General features: G+C 37.3%; 1 protein-coding gene across 1 annotated transcript in view; it reads left to right on the top strand.

The window, feature by feature from the left end:
• Window positions 1-16200, top strand: part of TMEM30A (transmembrane protein 30A) — a 33079-nt gene that overhangs the window by 12273 nt on the left and 4606 nt on the right. The window contains exons 2-6 of the mRNA XM_033217692.1: window positions 6050-6157; window positions 8447-8554; window positions 12833-12920; window positions 14266-14409; window positions 14771-14977. Coding sequence (XP_033073583.1) covers window positions 6050-6157; window positions 8447-8554; window positions 12833-12920; window positions 14266-14409; window positions 14771-14977 — 655 coding nt within the window. The remainder of the gene's footprint in view (window positions 1-6049; window positions 6158-8446; window positions 8555-12832; window positions 12921-14265; window positions 14410-14770; window positions 14978-16200) is intronic.

Below are 16200 nucleotides of genomic sequence, written 5' to 3'. Positions count from 1 at the left end.
AAACTATATCATGTTCCAAGCACCCAGTCAGGGATGTAGTCTCTCTTTGTACTGTCTCCCTGTAGAAAACATCTGCTCAGCAGCTCTCCTGGAGAAATTTGCTGACTACTAGACTAGGTTGTATTTCCATAGCAACTGTACTTTTTTTTTTTTAAATCAAAATATCTCTTCTATTTTAATATTGTTTTCTGTGTTAGATACTAAACTCCAGGAGGTGAGGTTCTGGGCTGAATCATCATTGCTGGGACCATAGAGGTACTCATAAATGTTAGGTGAATGAATGATTACATCATGATGGGCAGTCAGAAAGAAATTAAGGTCCCACTTCCTGTCTGTTTATATGCAAATATTTGATTATGTTATTCTCCTCAAAACTCTTCAGTTCCTTATTTCCTGCCGGACATTTTAACATGCAGGGTTACTTAGCTTTCTGAGGCTTTATTGTCAGCAGCAGTAACCAGCTCTGGCTAGCTTAGACAGGAAAACAAGTATTAAAGGAGGATTGGGTAACTCTCACACAAAATGGATGGGACATATAGAAATTCAGATTTGGAGACAAGTGGGAAGTAAGGGAGTTTTGAAAGTATACAGTCTGATCCAGATGCCACAGCTGCTGTTGAATTTTTCTTGCTCGACTACTGCTGTGACTGCTCATTTAATCACACCCACTCTTTGTTTCCCAGGATTCACTGGTTTATGTGGGAGTATCTGATTACTGAGTCTAGCTCTTGTACCTTTACCTTGGCTACCATGGGTTTATGGAGAGGAAGAACCCATCTCTGCGTTTGGTTTCTGAAGTGGGAGGTAGAGCCCTGCATCCTTCCAAAACTCACAGTGGACAATTCCACAAAACTTGGAAACAATTCCAACGATTGCCAGGGTAATTGTATTTTTAAAATGAGATGATGTGTGTTAGAAATAGATAATCGGTGCCATGAATAGAAGTCAGCACAGCGACAGAGGACCTCTCAGCAATTCAGTCTTTACTTTCTGCAGAAAGGGTGCTACTGACAGATGGAACAATGGCGAGAGCACACTTGAACAAGGGAAAAGCAACATATTTATCCCTTACACAATTGGGTCATCCTTACTGCTGTGTCCTGCATCCATTGACTGGAGCTGGACCTCACAGTCTTAAACTGATACCTGATTTTTAATAACCTAAAACTTTCCTAAGTAGGTAAGTGCAAGGGAGAACAAAGAAGGAGAGGAAGTTGCTTATGAAAGGTTTAAGGAAGCAATAACATTTCCAAATAAGGAAGGAGCATAAGCTATGAGCTAGGACTTGCCTGGGCCTGTCCAATCATGCCTGAGTAAGCCAAAGCAACTAACTGGGCTAAAGTGTATGAACTAATAGTTGATAGGAGGCTTTAGAGTAAGAAGCTATTATTTTTAGTGTCTATGATTTTGTTTTTAAACCAAGACAAACTTTGAAGAGGAACTTTTCTACTTTCTGCATGTGTATTAAGTACTTAGAATGCCTGGCACTTAGCATACATTCAATAAGCAGTAGTCAGTGAAATACAGTATATAGTTTTGGGTCCAGTTTACATTCTTAGCTGCCTCATTTCCTTCCAACATGAAAACGCTATAAATCCAAAATGTTTATGCTGTTGTCCTTAAATATACCTTGTGCTTTCCACCACTGTCTTCTCCATATGCCACCTCTTTCTCTCTTTTCCGTCTTTCTTTTATGGCTCTGTGCAAATCTTTGCTGATTCTCAGTAAGAAAGAAGTACTGGTCCGTCTATTTGTTATTTCTCTATGCCATCCACTTTGGCATTTAGCATTTTATGATAGTTTTCTTGGTATTTGTATGTTATCTTTGATAAAGTAGTCTGCTAGAGGGTAAAGGAGACTGATTATTTTTGGGGGAAAAACAGTTTAGTAGAAGGAACATGAAGCTTGGAGTCAGAAATCCTTGGTTCCAGCTTAGCACTAGCTATTACTACTTATGTGACCTTGGACAAGTTTCTGAATGTGTTCTTTTTTTATAAAATGGAGATAACACTATAGGATTTTGGTGAGGGTCAGATGAAATATGTATGAGAAGGAAAAGGCTGTGTAAACTGTATAACGTATGATTGCTTTTGTATGTATCTTGTACCTAATGTCATGCCTTACACATAGGCTTAATATATTAATGATAATGATTTTTTTAAACAATCATATCAGATTTTCATGGCATCAAAAGACATGTAATTTTTTTTTTTGAGACGAAGTCTTGCTCTGTCGCCAGACTGGAGTGCAGTGGTGTGATCTCGGCTCACTGCAAACTCCGTCTCCTGGGTTCACGCCATTCTCCTGCCTCAGCCTCCCGAGTAGGTGGGACTACCGGCACCCACCATCATGCTCGGCTAATTTTTTTTTTGTATTTTTAGTAAAGACAGGGTTTCACCATGTTCGCCAGGATGGTCTCGGTCTCCTGACCTCATGATCTGCCCGCCTCGGCCTCTCAAAGTGCTGGGATTACAGGTGTGAGTCACGGTGCCAGGCAAGACATGTACTTGTAGACACACTTACAAAATTGTAATCAGATTGTGATGAAAATGTTATAGCTATCTTTTATTTTGTTCATGTATAATTTAATATTCAGTAATTACTCTTGGTTCCAATAAAATGTTGTATTGTTATATTTTATACTGTAGCATAATTTATTAGATTTCAAATTCCATCAGATTATTTTTGTTCAGTTAAATAAATAATATGATTTCTCTTACAGATTTTGCCCTCAGAAACTAATTCTAAAGAGAGTGATTTGAGAGCGTTCTGTTCAAAAGCGTATAATATGGGAGTAAGTCCAGCTGGCAACTTTTTTTTTTAATGCTTAGATTAGTCTTAAAGAGGGAGAAAATGTACAGAGATTTTAAATTAGTTCGTTTTTCTGAATGGTCTTTTCTTTCCTCTCTCTAACATCATAAAACTTGGTATTTAAATGGAATATTGTGCATGAAAAGGCCCCAGATGCAAAGTTGTAGCCCAACAGGTCTAGTGAAAGATTACATAGGCTTTGCCTCTCTTCATTTAGGAGACCTGTGTTTTTAGTTTGTTTTAGTTATGTGACTAGCTCTTAGAGTTTTCAGTGAAAGAAAATTTTCTCTAAACAATTTCATCAGCAGACAAATAAGCTTTGATGGAAACCGTTTCTATAGAAGGTTATACTGGAATTTGACAAAACCAAGTTTTGTTAAGCAAATGTATGATTTTTTAAATGCAACTAAATGTTACACCTTACCAAAGAGGACTACAGTGTCTTGATCAGCTGGGTGATACCTTCCAGTGGGTGGGTTAAAAAACCAACGTTTATGTCTTGTAGATCTGGAGGCTGGGAAGTCCAAGGTCAAGGTACTGGTAGATTCAGCTCCTAGTGAGGTCTCTTTACAGGGTTGTAGATGGCTGCCTTCTTTTTTTGTCCTCAGATAATAGAGATTGAGAGAGCTGTGGTCTTTTTTCCCTGTCTTATAAGGACACTAATCCCATCGTAGGAGCTCCACCCTCATGACCTCACCTAAATCTGATTACCTCCCAAAGGTCCCTTCTCCAAATACCATCATACTGGGGTTAGAGCTTCAACATAGGACATTTAGAGGGACACAAACATTAAGTTCATAACATTCAGGTGGCAAGTGAGCATATAAAAATGCTCAACATCATATGTCAGTAGGGAATTACAAATTGCAACAACAATGACATATTACCACATACCTAGTAGGATGGTGAAAATCCAAAACCAACACCAGCAAATGCTAAGGGAGAATGTGGAGCAACAGCAATTATGATGGAATGCAAAATGGTACAGCTCCTTTGGAAGTCAGTTTGGCAGTTTCTTATAAAAGTAAACATACTCGGCTGGGTGCAGTGGCTCATGCCTGTAATCCCAGCACTTTGGGAGGCCAAGGCGGGCGGATCATGAGGTCAAGAGGTAGACACCATCCTAGCCAACATGGTGAAACCCCGCCTCTACTAAAAATACAAAAATTAGCTGGGCATGGTGGTGCACTCCTGTAGTTTGGCTACTCGGGAGTCTGAGGCAGGAGAATCGCTTGAACCCAGGAGGCAGAGGTTGCAATGAGCAGAGATTGCGGCACTGCACTCTGCCTGGCAACAGAGCGAGACTCTGTCTCAAAAAAAAAAAAAAAAAGTAAGCATACTCTTACTGTATGACCCAGCAATTGCATACCTTGTATTTACCCAAGTGGGTTGAAAACTTATGCCCACACAAAAACCTGCACATGGATGTTTAACAGCTTTATTCATAATTCCAATAACTTGGAAGCAACCAAGATGTCCTTCAGTAGGCGAACAAATCAATAAACTGTGGCACATCCAGACAGTGGATATTATTTATTGCTAAAAATAAATGAACTTGTGAACCCATGAAAAGACATATAAAATCTTAAATGAGTATAAGTGAAAGAAACCAATCTGAAAAGGGTACATAAGGTATGATTTCATATTCTGGAAAATACAAAACTGTGGAGACAGTAACAAGATGAGTCCAGGGGTTAGCAGAGAGAGGGATAAATAGAGTACAGAGGTTTCTTAGGGCAGAGAGACTATTCCCTATGATAACATAATGGTGGATACACATTATACGTTTGTCAAAACCCATGGAATATACACCAAGTGTGAACCCTAATGTGAACTGTGGGCTTTGGGTGATGGTAATGTGTCAATGTAGGTTCGTCGATTGTAGCGAATGTACCACTGTGATGTGAGATGTTGATAGTCGGGGAAGTTGTGTGTGTGTCAGAGGCAGAGGGTATATGGGAACTCTGTACTTTGTTCAGTTTTGCTGTGAACCTTAAACTATAAAAAATAGTCTATTTTTATGGCAGGAAAAAAAAAACTTTCAATTTAGCTATCAGGCCAGATCTTCTGACATCAACCAGTATACTGCAGTTCAATTCTGGAACTAACCACCCTGAATTAGTGTCAGACTCCACAAGTTTCAAGAGCGTGGTCCCCAACAGGACTGCCCCCGCTTCAGACACCAGCTGCAAGTCAAGTTCCCAGGCCACTCATACTTGTCAACTGGCTCGAAATCCAGGGGGTTCCCAAGACCCTTCTCACTACCTCGCCATAAGATTTTCCTGAATTCAGATGCCATTTGCAAGTTCAGGGATCTCCAGGTCACCCATATTTCTGACCAACTGTCTATATATTCAGAGGGGGTCCTAGAAGACACATATAGCAAGATCTCGAAGAGTCCTGAATGCAGAGTTTTTATGCCCTCTCCCTGTATACTTAGAGCACAGTTCCCTCCCAGCACATTAGTGGATTCACCAACCAGAAAGCTATTCTTCACTTCAGTGTCTAGAGTTTCTATTGGGACTTCATGATGAAGACATGATTGATTGAACACTAATTGATTGAACTAAATTTTTGGCTCCACTTTCCTCCTAAGAGGTTGGACTGGTCCGAAGGCCCCTAATCACACAATTAGTCTTTCTGGTGACTAGCTGCTATCCTGAGCCATCTTATTAACATAAACCCTGGTGTGAATCAAGGGGCTTATGAATAACAAAGATACTTTTATCACCTGGGAAATTCCAAGCATAAAGCTCCTTGCCAGGAACCCAAAACAAAGACAAATTCAGCACCAGGTGTTGAAAAAACAGTAGCTCTTGATAGCCTAATTTTTTTCAAAAGTATATCATGGAAAGCTGAGGTGATTGAAAAGTATTTAAGATTGAAAGATTTAAGAGGATCTCTATTAATCTAGTATTTTAATAGTTAGATGTTTTAGCTATGTAAATCTTTATCATGCAGTTTTGAATTTTATATATATGATTTTATGCATAAATATATTTCTTTGATAAAAAGAAGAGAGGACTTGACTTGGAAAGATCAGCCAGTAGAACAACAGAGGACCCTTTCCAGTTTTTACTACTTCACACTGTCAAACAGATGACCTTAAAAACAGTTTTTGTCTGGGCTCTAGGTCATTTCTTTGGACTTAATTTTCCTTTTAATAGCAAGTTATTTCAGAGTGTTTTAGGTATCCACTTTCTCTAAGGAAGTGCTTAGTTATATTTTTCTCTTGCAGATTGATTATACCGGAACAGAGCCTTCCAGTCCCTGCAATAAATGTTTATCTCCGGATGTGACACCTTGCATTTGTACCATTAACTTCACACTGGAAAAGTCATTTGAGGTCTGTGTTTCCAAGTAATATGCTAGAAAAGCCATGCTTTAAAAATTACTGATGTTGTACTAAATGTCTTTTACTAGGTATTTTCCTTTTATAGAGGAGTCACTTTAATTTACTGGAATTTATAGGCTTTTGAGGAAGATCGTTTTATGTGTTTGGCTGTTGGATTTTGCTGTCTGGTAATTAAATACATTTATTTGAATGGTTTATTTTAGTTCTTTGTAGACAAAATTTAAGACATTGTATTTTATCCTTTCACTAGATAATTTTATGACTGTACAAATCAATTTTTTATCAAGGTATATATACTTGTATTTTTAAAATTATTGCTCAAATTATTTTGCGTACTTACAATACTAAAGCAAGCTTTACTTTAGAAAATAATAATTCTCCCATCACTTAATTGAATTATTTTTAAGACATATGAAGCATTGTAAAAATGCAAACACTTATTAAAACCTTACTGATCATTTATGTTTTTATTAGTAGTTAGAAATCCATCTGTTTGCATTTACACTGCCATTCTGAGCACATGCTAATGGACATAAAGATTCAGAATAGGCATGTAAAGACCACTTTGTATTCTCCTGTGCCTGAAAATTGAGCTTAAAATAATTATTCTTAAGGGAGCAAAACTGCATTAATACATGCCAACTTTTTAGATTTTCTGCACTTAAGATTTTCTAAAGGTAGTGATGACTTTAATAGTCCCTAATAGTTGGTTGCCATCTAGTGGTTATAGATGTTCTTGCACTGAGATAAAGGACAGGATAATGCTGTCTTCGAATAAAACATGAAAACAAATTTTGTAGAAGAGAAATGTAATTATTTAACTTTGTTTCAGCAGAAACAAAATATACATTTAAAGCATCTTTACAAGTTCATGATTTTTCAATGTGATGGGCAGGCAATAAAGATGCAATAAGTTCTGCTTTTGTTAAAACAGGCACAATTGAAGAAATGAGAGACTAGTAGTGATATAGAAGCTCCAATATTTTTCTCTCCCATTCAGAAAACACTTCAGAACTTGTTTTTTGCAAAGGCAGTCAACCTCAAATTCAATCTCTTGTGGATTCTGTGTTTCTTCACAAGCTCAAACTTTGAATTGGACTAAACTCTTTTCAGGGAACTTCAAGTAGGTTATTTTGTCTCAGTTTTATTCAAAGAATCTCTCTTTCAGTTTGCAAATTGAATTTACTATACCGAATGTTGAGGTAATGCTTCCTTTTAAAAAAAGAATATTAATTGTCTCAATTTCTGTGATGTAATTTTGATATTCCCCCTCTTCCACAAGAAGGTTTCCATGTAAACATTTTCTTTATATAGAATGGGAAAATTTGCATGGTTTGACATTTGAAGTCAAGCATTAAATAAATGATAGTGTATATGAAAATAGCAAATCGAATGAAGTGTGCTTATAATGTTACTGAATTACTTTTAATTAAGGATAAGAATATAGAAAATAGAAGTAGCATCCAGAAATGAGAAAGTAGCTTAGTGTTGGCTACTTCTAAAAATAATCATTTAAGATGGCTTCTTAGCATCTTCTAAATACTTGTAATGTTTATAGGTTACCCTTCTTTCCCAGGTTATTTCAAAGTTTGCTCTATTAAATATATTAAAGTATTTTCTTGATTATTATAAAGTGGCTTATTATCATAGAGACTCTACTAATTTGTAGTTTATTAACTCATATAGTATCCTCTTGAGGAATTTATTACATCCCATTTCAAGTTCAGAATTCACTTGGACAAAAAAAAAATGAATGTTTCAGCTGGACATGGTGCTATAAACCTGTAGTGCATACCTCCCAGCATCTAGGGACAGAGGTGGGAGAATAGCTTGGGCCCAGGAATTAAGGGTCAGCCTGGGCAACATAGCAAGTCTCTAGTCTCTGGGATTAAAAAAAAGAAACAAGTTTGATCATTATCCCTGTGAAATGTTGATGCTAACTGGGTGAAGAACAGTTTGAATTAGAGAAAATTTTAAATTGAAGGTAGCTCAGAGTAGGCTAATAGATTCCTTGAAGATTCTTTTTTAATATAAATAGTACTTCTTTGATGTCTTTAAGGATAGTTTTAAAGTTTACTTGTGGATTTTTGTAACATACTTTCTTTAACCTTATTTACAGTTGTGCCATTTTAGATTGCTAAGTACTGGTGGAATTTACCCCACTACCTATTACAAATTGTAACCTAATAAAGTCCAAATTACGTAGCTTTTATGTACACATGAAATAAGTTTATACAGAATAGTTTTTATATGAAAATTTTTCCCTCTCTGTTTCTCTAGGGCAATGTGTTTATGTATTATGGACTATCTAATTTCTATCAAAACCATCGTCGTTACGTGAAATCTCGAGATGATAGTCAACTAAATGGAGATTCTAGTGCTTTGCTTGTAAGTAAAATGATAAATATGAAAATATGATATCTGTAAAATAAGAATATGTGGTAACTGTTCAGTTAGAATTGTTAGGATGAAATTAAAGTGTTGTCATTTATAGTTTGTATAGTGAGGATTTTTTTTTGCCCCCTGAGGCAGACTTTCACTTTGTTGCCCAGGCTGGAGTACAGTGGCACAGTTTCGGCTAACTGCAACCTCCACCTCCCAGGTTCAAGCAATTCTGCCTCAGCCTCCTGAGTAGCTGGAATTACAGGCGCATATCACCACGCCCAACTAATTTTTGTATTTTTAGTAGAGATGGGGTTTCAACATGTTGGCCAGGCTGGTCTTGAACTCCTGACCTCATGATCCGCCCACCTCGGCCTCCCACAGTGCTGGGATTACAGGCATGAGCCACTGTGCCCGGCCTGTATCATGAGGATTTTTAGTTAAAATATTTTTTCCTGGAATTTGCACAAATGCGTTGATGCCCAGACTGATTTGGAAATCTGTATGGACTAGGGGATCTTAATTTCTTTACTGTGGTTCAGTTTTTCAGTTTTCCATAGTAGTGGCTAGTGCCTAAGTATTTTTTTTTTTTGAAACAGAGTCTCACTCTGTCGCCCAGACTGGAGTGTGGTGGCCTGACCTCGGCTCACTGCAACCTCTACCTCCTGGGTTCAAGTGATTCTCCTGCCTCAGCCTCCCGAGTATCTGGGATTACAGGCGCGCACCACCAAGCCCGGCTAATTTTTGTATTTTTAGTAGGGACAGGGTTTTACCATGCTGACCAGGCTGGTCTCAAACTCTGGACCTCAGGTGATCCGCCCGCCTCGGCCTTCCAAAGTGCTGGGATTACATGGGTGAGCCATCGCCCGGCCCTAAGTATTTTATGTTACTGTTGCCAATGCAACACACATTCAGAGGCCCCGAGCGATGTAGGATTTCTTAGAATTGACGAATCTCTTAGAATACAATTTAGGACTATGTTGTGAGCAGCAGGGGCCTCCTAAACGTAAACTGTAACTGCTCTAGGTTGCCCTGATTGGTTTTATTGCTGATCATCAGTTCCTGATGTGTGGGATTTTAAGCAATACAAGTCTACTTAAAGATTCCTTGTTATACACAGGGTTCTGGTTAGGCCTATGATAGTTTGAATCTATGTGGGGTTTATTCCATAGGATCCAATCTTTAGCACTCAAATCCAGAGAAGATGATGTACTGTGAGATACACCAAGTTTCTAGACCTTTCTGAATGTGTTTTTTTGGGATTATAGATTGTGTGTGTTCCAAAACCCCAGAAATGGTGGCTGATTTACAATTATTTTATTTACACATGTGCTCTGTTCACTGAGGGTAAAGAAAACTGAAACTGATTCTTTTCTTATAAACTGCAAGCAAAGATTTCAGGCCAGACCAGGAATTGATCAACTTTTTCTGTAAAGGGCCAGATATTATGTGTAAGGCTCTTTACAATCTGGCATCAGCCTCATTATCTTATATACTATCTTTAATACATTAAACAAGGCCTGGCTGCACTGGGCCTTGTTTGCTGCTCCCTAACCATGCATTGTGACACAAGTCATCTGCTCATCTTGCCATTTAGCATTTCATTTATTTAGAATGCCATTTTTACTCTTTCCCTGGAGATCTTCTCATCTCAAGGCCTGCTATTTTTCTAAGTGTCCTTCCATGCAAAAATGTGCTTCTTTACATATTTCATTTATTTTTTTGTTCCAAGTCACTACCACGTTTTGCTTTGATAAACAAATTGTGTCTCACATCATCCAATCCTCCTCTTTTCCAGGCCATTCTCATAGCAGCTGTAGTGATGTTTTTAAAAAGTATAAATATCACTTCACTACCTAAAATCTTTTAGTGGTCATATTAGCACTTGTAGTAAAATCTCAGGATGATCTGAGCTATGCATAATCCTCTTATCTCATCACATATCATCCTCCCTCTTGGCATGCTCCAGCTACATTCACCATTACCTTCACAGAAATAAGTTCTTCTTTAGTGGCATGTGGTGTTCTCTTTGCTTCTTTACATGGCTGGCTCCTGGTCTTTTTTTATGTCTTAACTTAAATGATACCTCCTCCAGAGTCAACCTTTTCATTACCATAGATTCTAAAGCAGCTCCTCCTATCCTTTTTCCATTACATACTCACATGGCCTCTTCATAACACCTACTGTAATTTGTAATTACATATTTGCTTATCTATTATCTTTCTTTTCAGCTATACTGTAAGCTCATGAGGGCAGGGAGCATGACTTTCTTTAATCACTATTTACCAAGTGCCTGGCTAGTGCTTGCACATGGAAGGCATTTAATAAACATTTGCTGAATGAATGTAGACATCTTCATCCTGGCTCTTATTTCTTATGACAGTTGGTTTGTAAGGGTCTGCTTCCTCTGTTACATTTTGAGTTGCTTAAAAATAGGGATCGTATTCTTTTCATTTTTCTGTTTTTAGCACCTAGTATGGTACGTGCTACATATTAGGTACTCATCAAATAGCTTTGTTTTTTTTTTTTTTGAGATGGAGTCTCACTACTCTGTCACCCGGGCTGGAATGCAATGGTGTGATCTCAGCTCGCTGCAACCCCTGCCTCCCGGGTTCAAGCAGTTCTCTGCCTCAGCCTCCTGAGTAGCTGGGATTACATGCGTGCGCCACCACGCCCAGCTAATTTTTGTATTTTTAGTAGAGATGTGGTTTCACCATATTGTCCAGGCTAGTCTTGAACTCCTGACCTGGTGATACACCAACCTTGGCCTCCCAAAGTGCTGAGATTACAGGCGTGAACCACTATGACCGGCTTGTTTTTGTTTTTTTTGAGACAGGGTTGACTTTGTCACCCAGACTGGAGTATAGTGGCATGACCTCTGCCCACTGCAACCTTCGCTTCCCGGACTCAAGCAAACCACCCACCTCAGCCTCTCAAGTAGTTGGGACTAAAGGCGCACGCCACCATGCCTGGCTAATTTTTTGTATTTTTGTAGAGGTGGGGTTTCCCCATGTTTCCCAGGCTTATCTTGAACACCTGGACTCAAGGGAGCCTCCCGCCTTGGCTTCCCAAAGTGATGAAATTAGAGGCGTGAGCCACTGCACCTGACCCTCGTCAAATAGCTTTTGTAAGCCCGTTAATGCAAAGTACCTAGCATTGCTTAGTTTAGTACCTGACACATAGGTAGTAAATAATATTTTCCTTTCTTTTAAAACTTCCTTAAGAATTTAGTGGCTAGCAGATATATTTGCCCTAATGTTAATAGCTTTATCAATACAGATGGTGTAGGGACCAAATAGCTGAGAAGTCAAATATTGAAGAGACTTTATGAGATACCTGCCACAGGCTTCCTTAGCCTTCTCTTATCTTTTCCATTCACACAAGTGCTTTTTTCCAGTCTAGACATGGAGAATATAGATGCAAGTCAAGGTTAGCTGGTAATGAAATAATCCCAAGAGGTCTAATTAGGGTCTTCTTAATTTCAAATTGAGATTATCTTGGTATGTTTATGTGTTTTGAGACATAGCTTAATGTGGCGGGAGGGTCCCAGCTCAGACACCTAACCTCAGACTTGATACATCAATTTCTAGTTGAATCCCATAACTGCCACACCTCTTTAAGATCCTTAGTAGGGACTAAGTCAAAACCAAATCTGGACCACAGGCAAATGTTCTGCCTTGTAGCATTTTTGTTTTTCTTGTACCTGGATGCACAGTTTAAAGGTTGGATATATTCTAGGAATCTGCACTAGACTCCTTCCTTCCTTTCTTAGATATAGGATTTAACCCCAAATCACAAAATTTGAGATTGTATAGTTGGACATATTTATTTTGTGAAGCCCAGTTAAATTAAAGGAATTGCCCAAGGAACTAGAACTTCTAGCGTCTTTAGTTCCAGTTTAAGATTTTCTTGTTGTATCACAACTGGATTGGCAATAGACCATTTCTTAATTTTTCTTGGGCAGAAAACCCTTTGTGGTAATGTTTCTGTGATAAGAAAATCAAAAAGATGTTTATTTGATATATGCATATATGACAAAACATATGCAAGTAAAGGTTGTGTTAAAAAGGTAAGACAGTAATGTTCAGAATACATTTTGAATATTTAAATGTGGTGGTATTTATAGCCTACTTACATTACAGACCTATGTATTACAAGTGAGGAAAATATAGGTGTTGAATTCTTAATCAGTAATTTAGGGATAGCTCATAATTTAGGGATAGCTCATAGTTCTCTCAAAGGCCTGGATAATAATTTCTCTTTTCTTTTCCTTCTAAAAACCAGAACCCCAGTAAGGAATGTGAGCCTTATCGAAGAAATGAAGACAAACCAATTGCTCCTTGTGGAGCTATTGCCAACAGCATGTTTAATGGTATGATATAGATACAAATATAGACATATATAATTAGGACAGTTTGCATAATTTCATTACAGATTTGATTATTAAACATGAATGAAATTGAGAAACTCCAACATTTAAAACTAAATCGAGTATTGAATGGGGTATTATAATGCTTTGTGATTTTCTTTTGAGCATACTTACATTTTAGAATGGATTTCTGTCTCTGAGAAGAAAGAAGCAGAAACATTCTGCTAATCTTCGTATTTCATATAACTGAAAATAAAAGTCGGGCTGACCTTCCCACTGACTTTATTTTTGTCATTGAAAAGGAGCTATAATTGATCGTTTGGAGCAGCACTATCTGATAGAAAGATAATGTGAGCTGTAAATACAAGTCTTGTAGGTAATTTTACAGTTTCTTTCTTTCTTTTTTTTTTTCTTTTTCTTTTTCTGAGACAGAGTCTCGTTCTGTCACCCAGGCTGGAGTGCAGTGGCGTGATCTTGCTCGCTGTAACCTCTGCTTCCTGAGTTCAAGCATTTCTCTTGCCTCAACCTCCCCAGTAACTGGGATTACAGGCGCCCACTACCACACCTGGCTATATTTTTTGTATTTTTAGTAGAGATGGGGTTTCACCACATTGGTCAGACTGGTCTTGTACTCCTGACCTCGTGATCCACCCACCTTGGCCTCCCAACATGCTGGGATTACAGGTGTGATCCACCGCGCCTGGCCTGGTAATTTTAAATTTTCTAATAGTCCTATTTATAACTGTGAAAAGAAACAAGTGAAATTAATTTTAGTAATACATTTTATGTAACACAATATATCCAAGATACTATTATTTCAGCATGTAATGCTGTATAAAAGTTGAGATACTTCATATTCTAATCTTTTATACTAAGTCTTTGATATCTGATGTGTATTGTACACTTACAGAACATACTCATTTGGACCAACCACATTTCAAAAGACTCAGTAGCCCTGTGTGCCTAGTGGCTGTTGTATTAGACAATGCAGACGGATAAATGGATAAGCAAGAAGCAATTAGGGATGCATTATTGGAAGGAAGGAAGGAAAGGTAGATTTACCTTGCAATTATAGTTGGCTTAATATTAAAACATTTGATCTTAGTGCATGTCAGCTAGCCTATGGGTAGGTGAATTAGAACTCTGTTAAGGGAAGAGAAGTCCACCTGGCAATATAAAGTTACCATAGTTAATCCACATAGGAATAAAGAACAAATGTGAATCATATGCCTACTCTGTCACAACCACTTTTGGAAGCAAATATCAGGTCCTTATTTCTCACAGAGTTAAGCAGATGCTATGAGTTTTCAAGAGATATTTAGTAATGTCTTCCTTTTCTTGTGTTTAGATACATTAGAATTGTTTCTTATTGGCAATGATTCTTATCCTGTACCTATCACTTTGAAAAAGAAAGGTATTGCTTGGTGGACAGATAAAAATGTGAAATTCAGAAATCCCCCTGGAGGAGACAACCTGGAAGAACGATTTAAAGGTAAAACATTACTAATATCCCTTAAAAAATTAAACTAGGAGTTGTAATGAAGTATTTAAAATTTTCTGTCTTCAGAATCTTAAAGTGTATGCTTTGAAAAAAACAATTTTTCTTTCCTCACCTTCATACCAAGTTAGGTAAATGTTCTAATGTACTGAAATTCTAAAGGAAATGTATACTTTTAATTATGAATTCAGTTTCTGTGGTGTCTTATAAGCATTTCAGCTATAATATTTTAAAATTGCAGCAAAGCTTCTTTTGAATAAACCCCTATTTATTATCCAAATTTATTTGTTTCTCTGTCACTTTAATTTCACAATGTAATATTTTGTCTCCTCATCCCTTCCCCACTCCTTTTAAGGTACAACACAGCCTGTGAACTGGCTAAAACCAGTTTACATGCTGGATTCTGACCCAGATAATAATGGATTCATAAATGAGGATTTTATTGTTTGGATGCGTACTGCAGCATTACCTACTTTTCGCAAGTTGTATCGTCTTATAGAAAGGAAAAGTGATTTACACCCAACATTACCAGCTGGACGATACTCTTTGAATATCACATACAGTATCCTTTTTTGGCTGGGTATAGATTCATAGAGCTTGAAAGGAGTCTACTCCAACCTTATATGTGTTATGTGGCATGTTACCTTGGGTTTTAGTTTTGGGATCTACATTTTTACAAAAGTATGTGTGGTATATGCAAGAATGTATTTTAAAATTTATATCTTCTAGTAATGTTTTCAATTTGCATATACTTGGTACTGGGGTTTGAAGCATATTGGTAAATTACTTAAAATGTAGGTGATTGATTTATTAACAAGCTAGGTATTTTTAAAAGGGAGATTGTAATTGGGCTTAATGTAAAGGCCAATGAGAGTACCTAAAATTGGGAGTTGAGTGGTACTGGGCTGTTTTAATATGTATGTTTTTTAGGTATTAAAAATCAATGGATGTGTTAATTTGTATCAATGTAATTGTTTATAATTTTGATCTATTGGTAGTATCAAAACTCAAAACATTTTATTATTAGCTGTTTTGTTCCACATTAATAAGTTCACATTCAGTGCTGATAAATAACATTTATTCCACTCTATGTGTTAACACTGTGCTGAGTGTTCTCTGCTCATTATTTAATTCAGGCAGCAGCATATCTCCCTATTATAGACCAGAATACAGGAATATCGAGCACTTAAGTAACTTATCTGACTTTACACAGGTAATAATAATGAGTTGGGGTTCATAACCAGGCTGTTGACTCCAAAAGCCATAATTTTACTCTCAGCTACCAACATAGGCTGCATCTCCGCTAGTTCACTCAGTTACACCAACCCATATCTGCATAGATGCAGTCTTTATTAGGAGGGAAATAGTAATTTCTTTTATTCTAACCAAAGTCTTTACATCTTTTAATCTGGAGCCTATATTTTACATATACTGTGAGTGAAGAGATCTCCCAATGCTAGAATCTTAAATGTTTGCTGATCTTTGCATTTTTTATTTTCATAATCCAAATGAGTCATAATCCAAGTGGGTTTTGGTTTTAAAATGGATTAGTAAATGGTTAAATTAATAGACCCAATTTCACAATAAGGTTTTTTTTGGATTCTAGTCTCTTGATATTGCACCTGAATACACAAGTAAATATGGCCTGCTATGGCAAGCTAAAAGTGACCAAGTTTTTGAAACTAAATCCACATTGGAGCAGTTTTGGACAGACAGACCCAGTTCAAGTGCTGGTTTCTAGAACATTATCCTGAGGAGATAGTCAAACTAGAGAGCAGCTCTGTT

This window comes from Trachypithecus francoisi, unplaced genomic scaffold, assembly GCF_009764315.1.
Source record: "Trachypithecus francoisi isolate TF-2019V2 unplaced genomic scaffold, Tfra_2.0 Lachesis_group10, whole genome shotgun sequence".
Lineage (NCBI taxonomy): Eukaryota > Metazoa > Chordata > Mammalia > Primates > Cercopithecidae > Trachypithecus > Trachypithecus francoisi.
The sequence above is the reverse complement of the archived record's forward strand: the minus strand, read 5'-3'. Positions and strand labels throughout refer to the sequence as shown.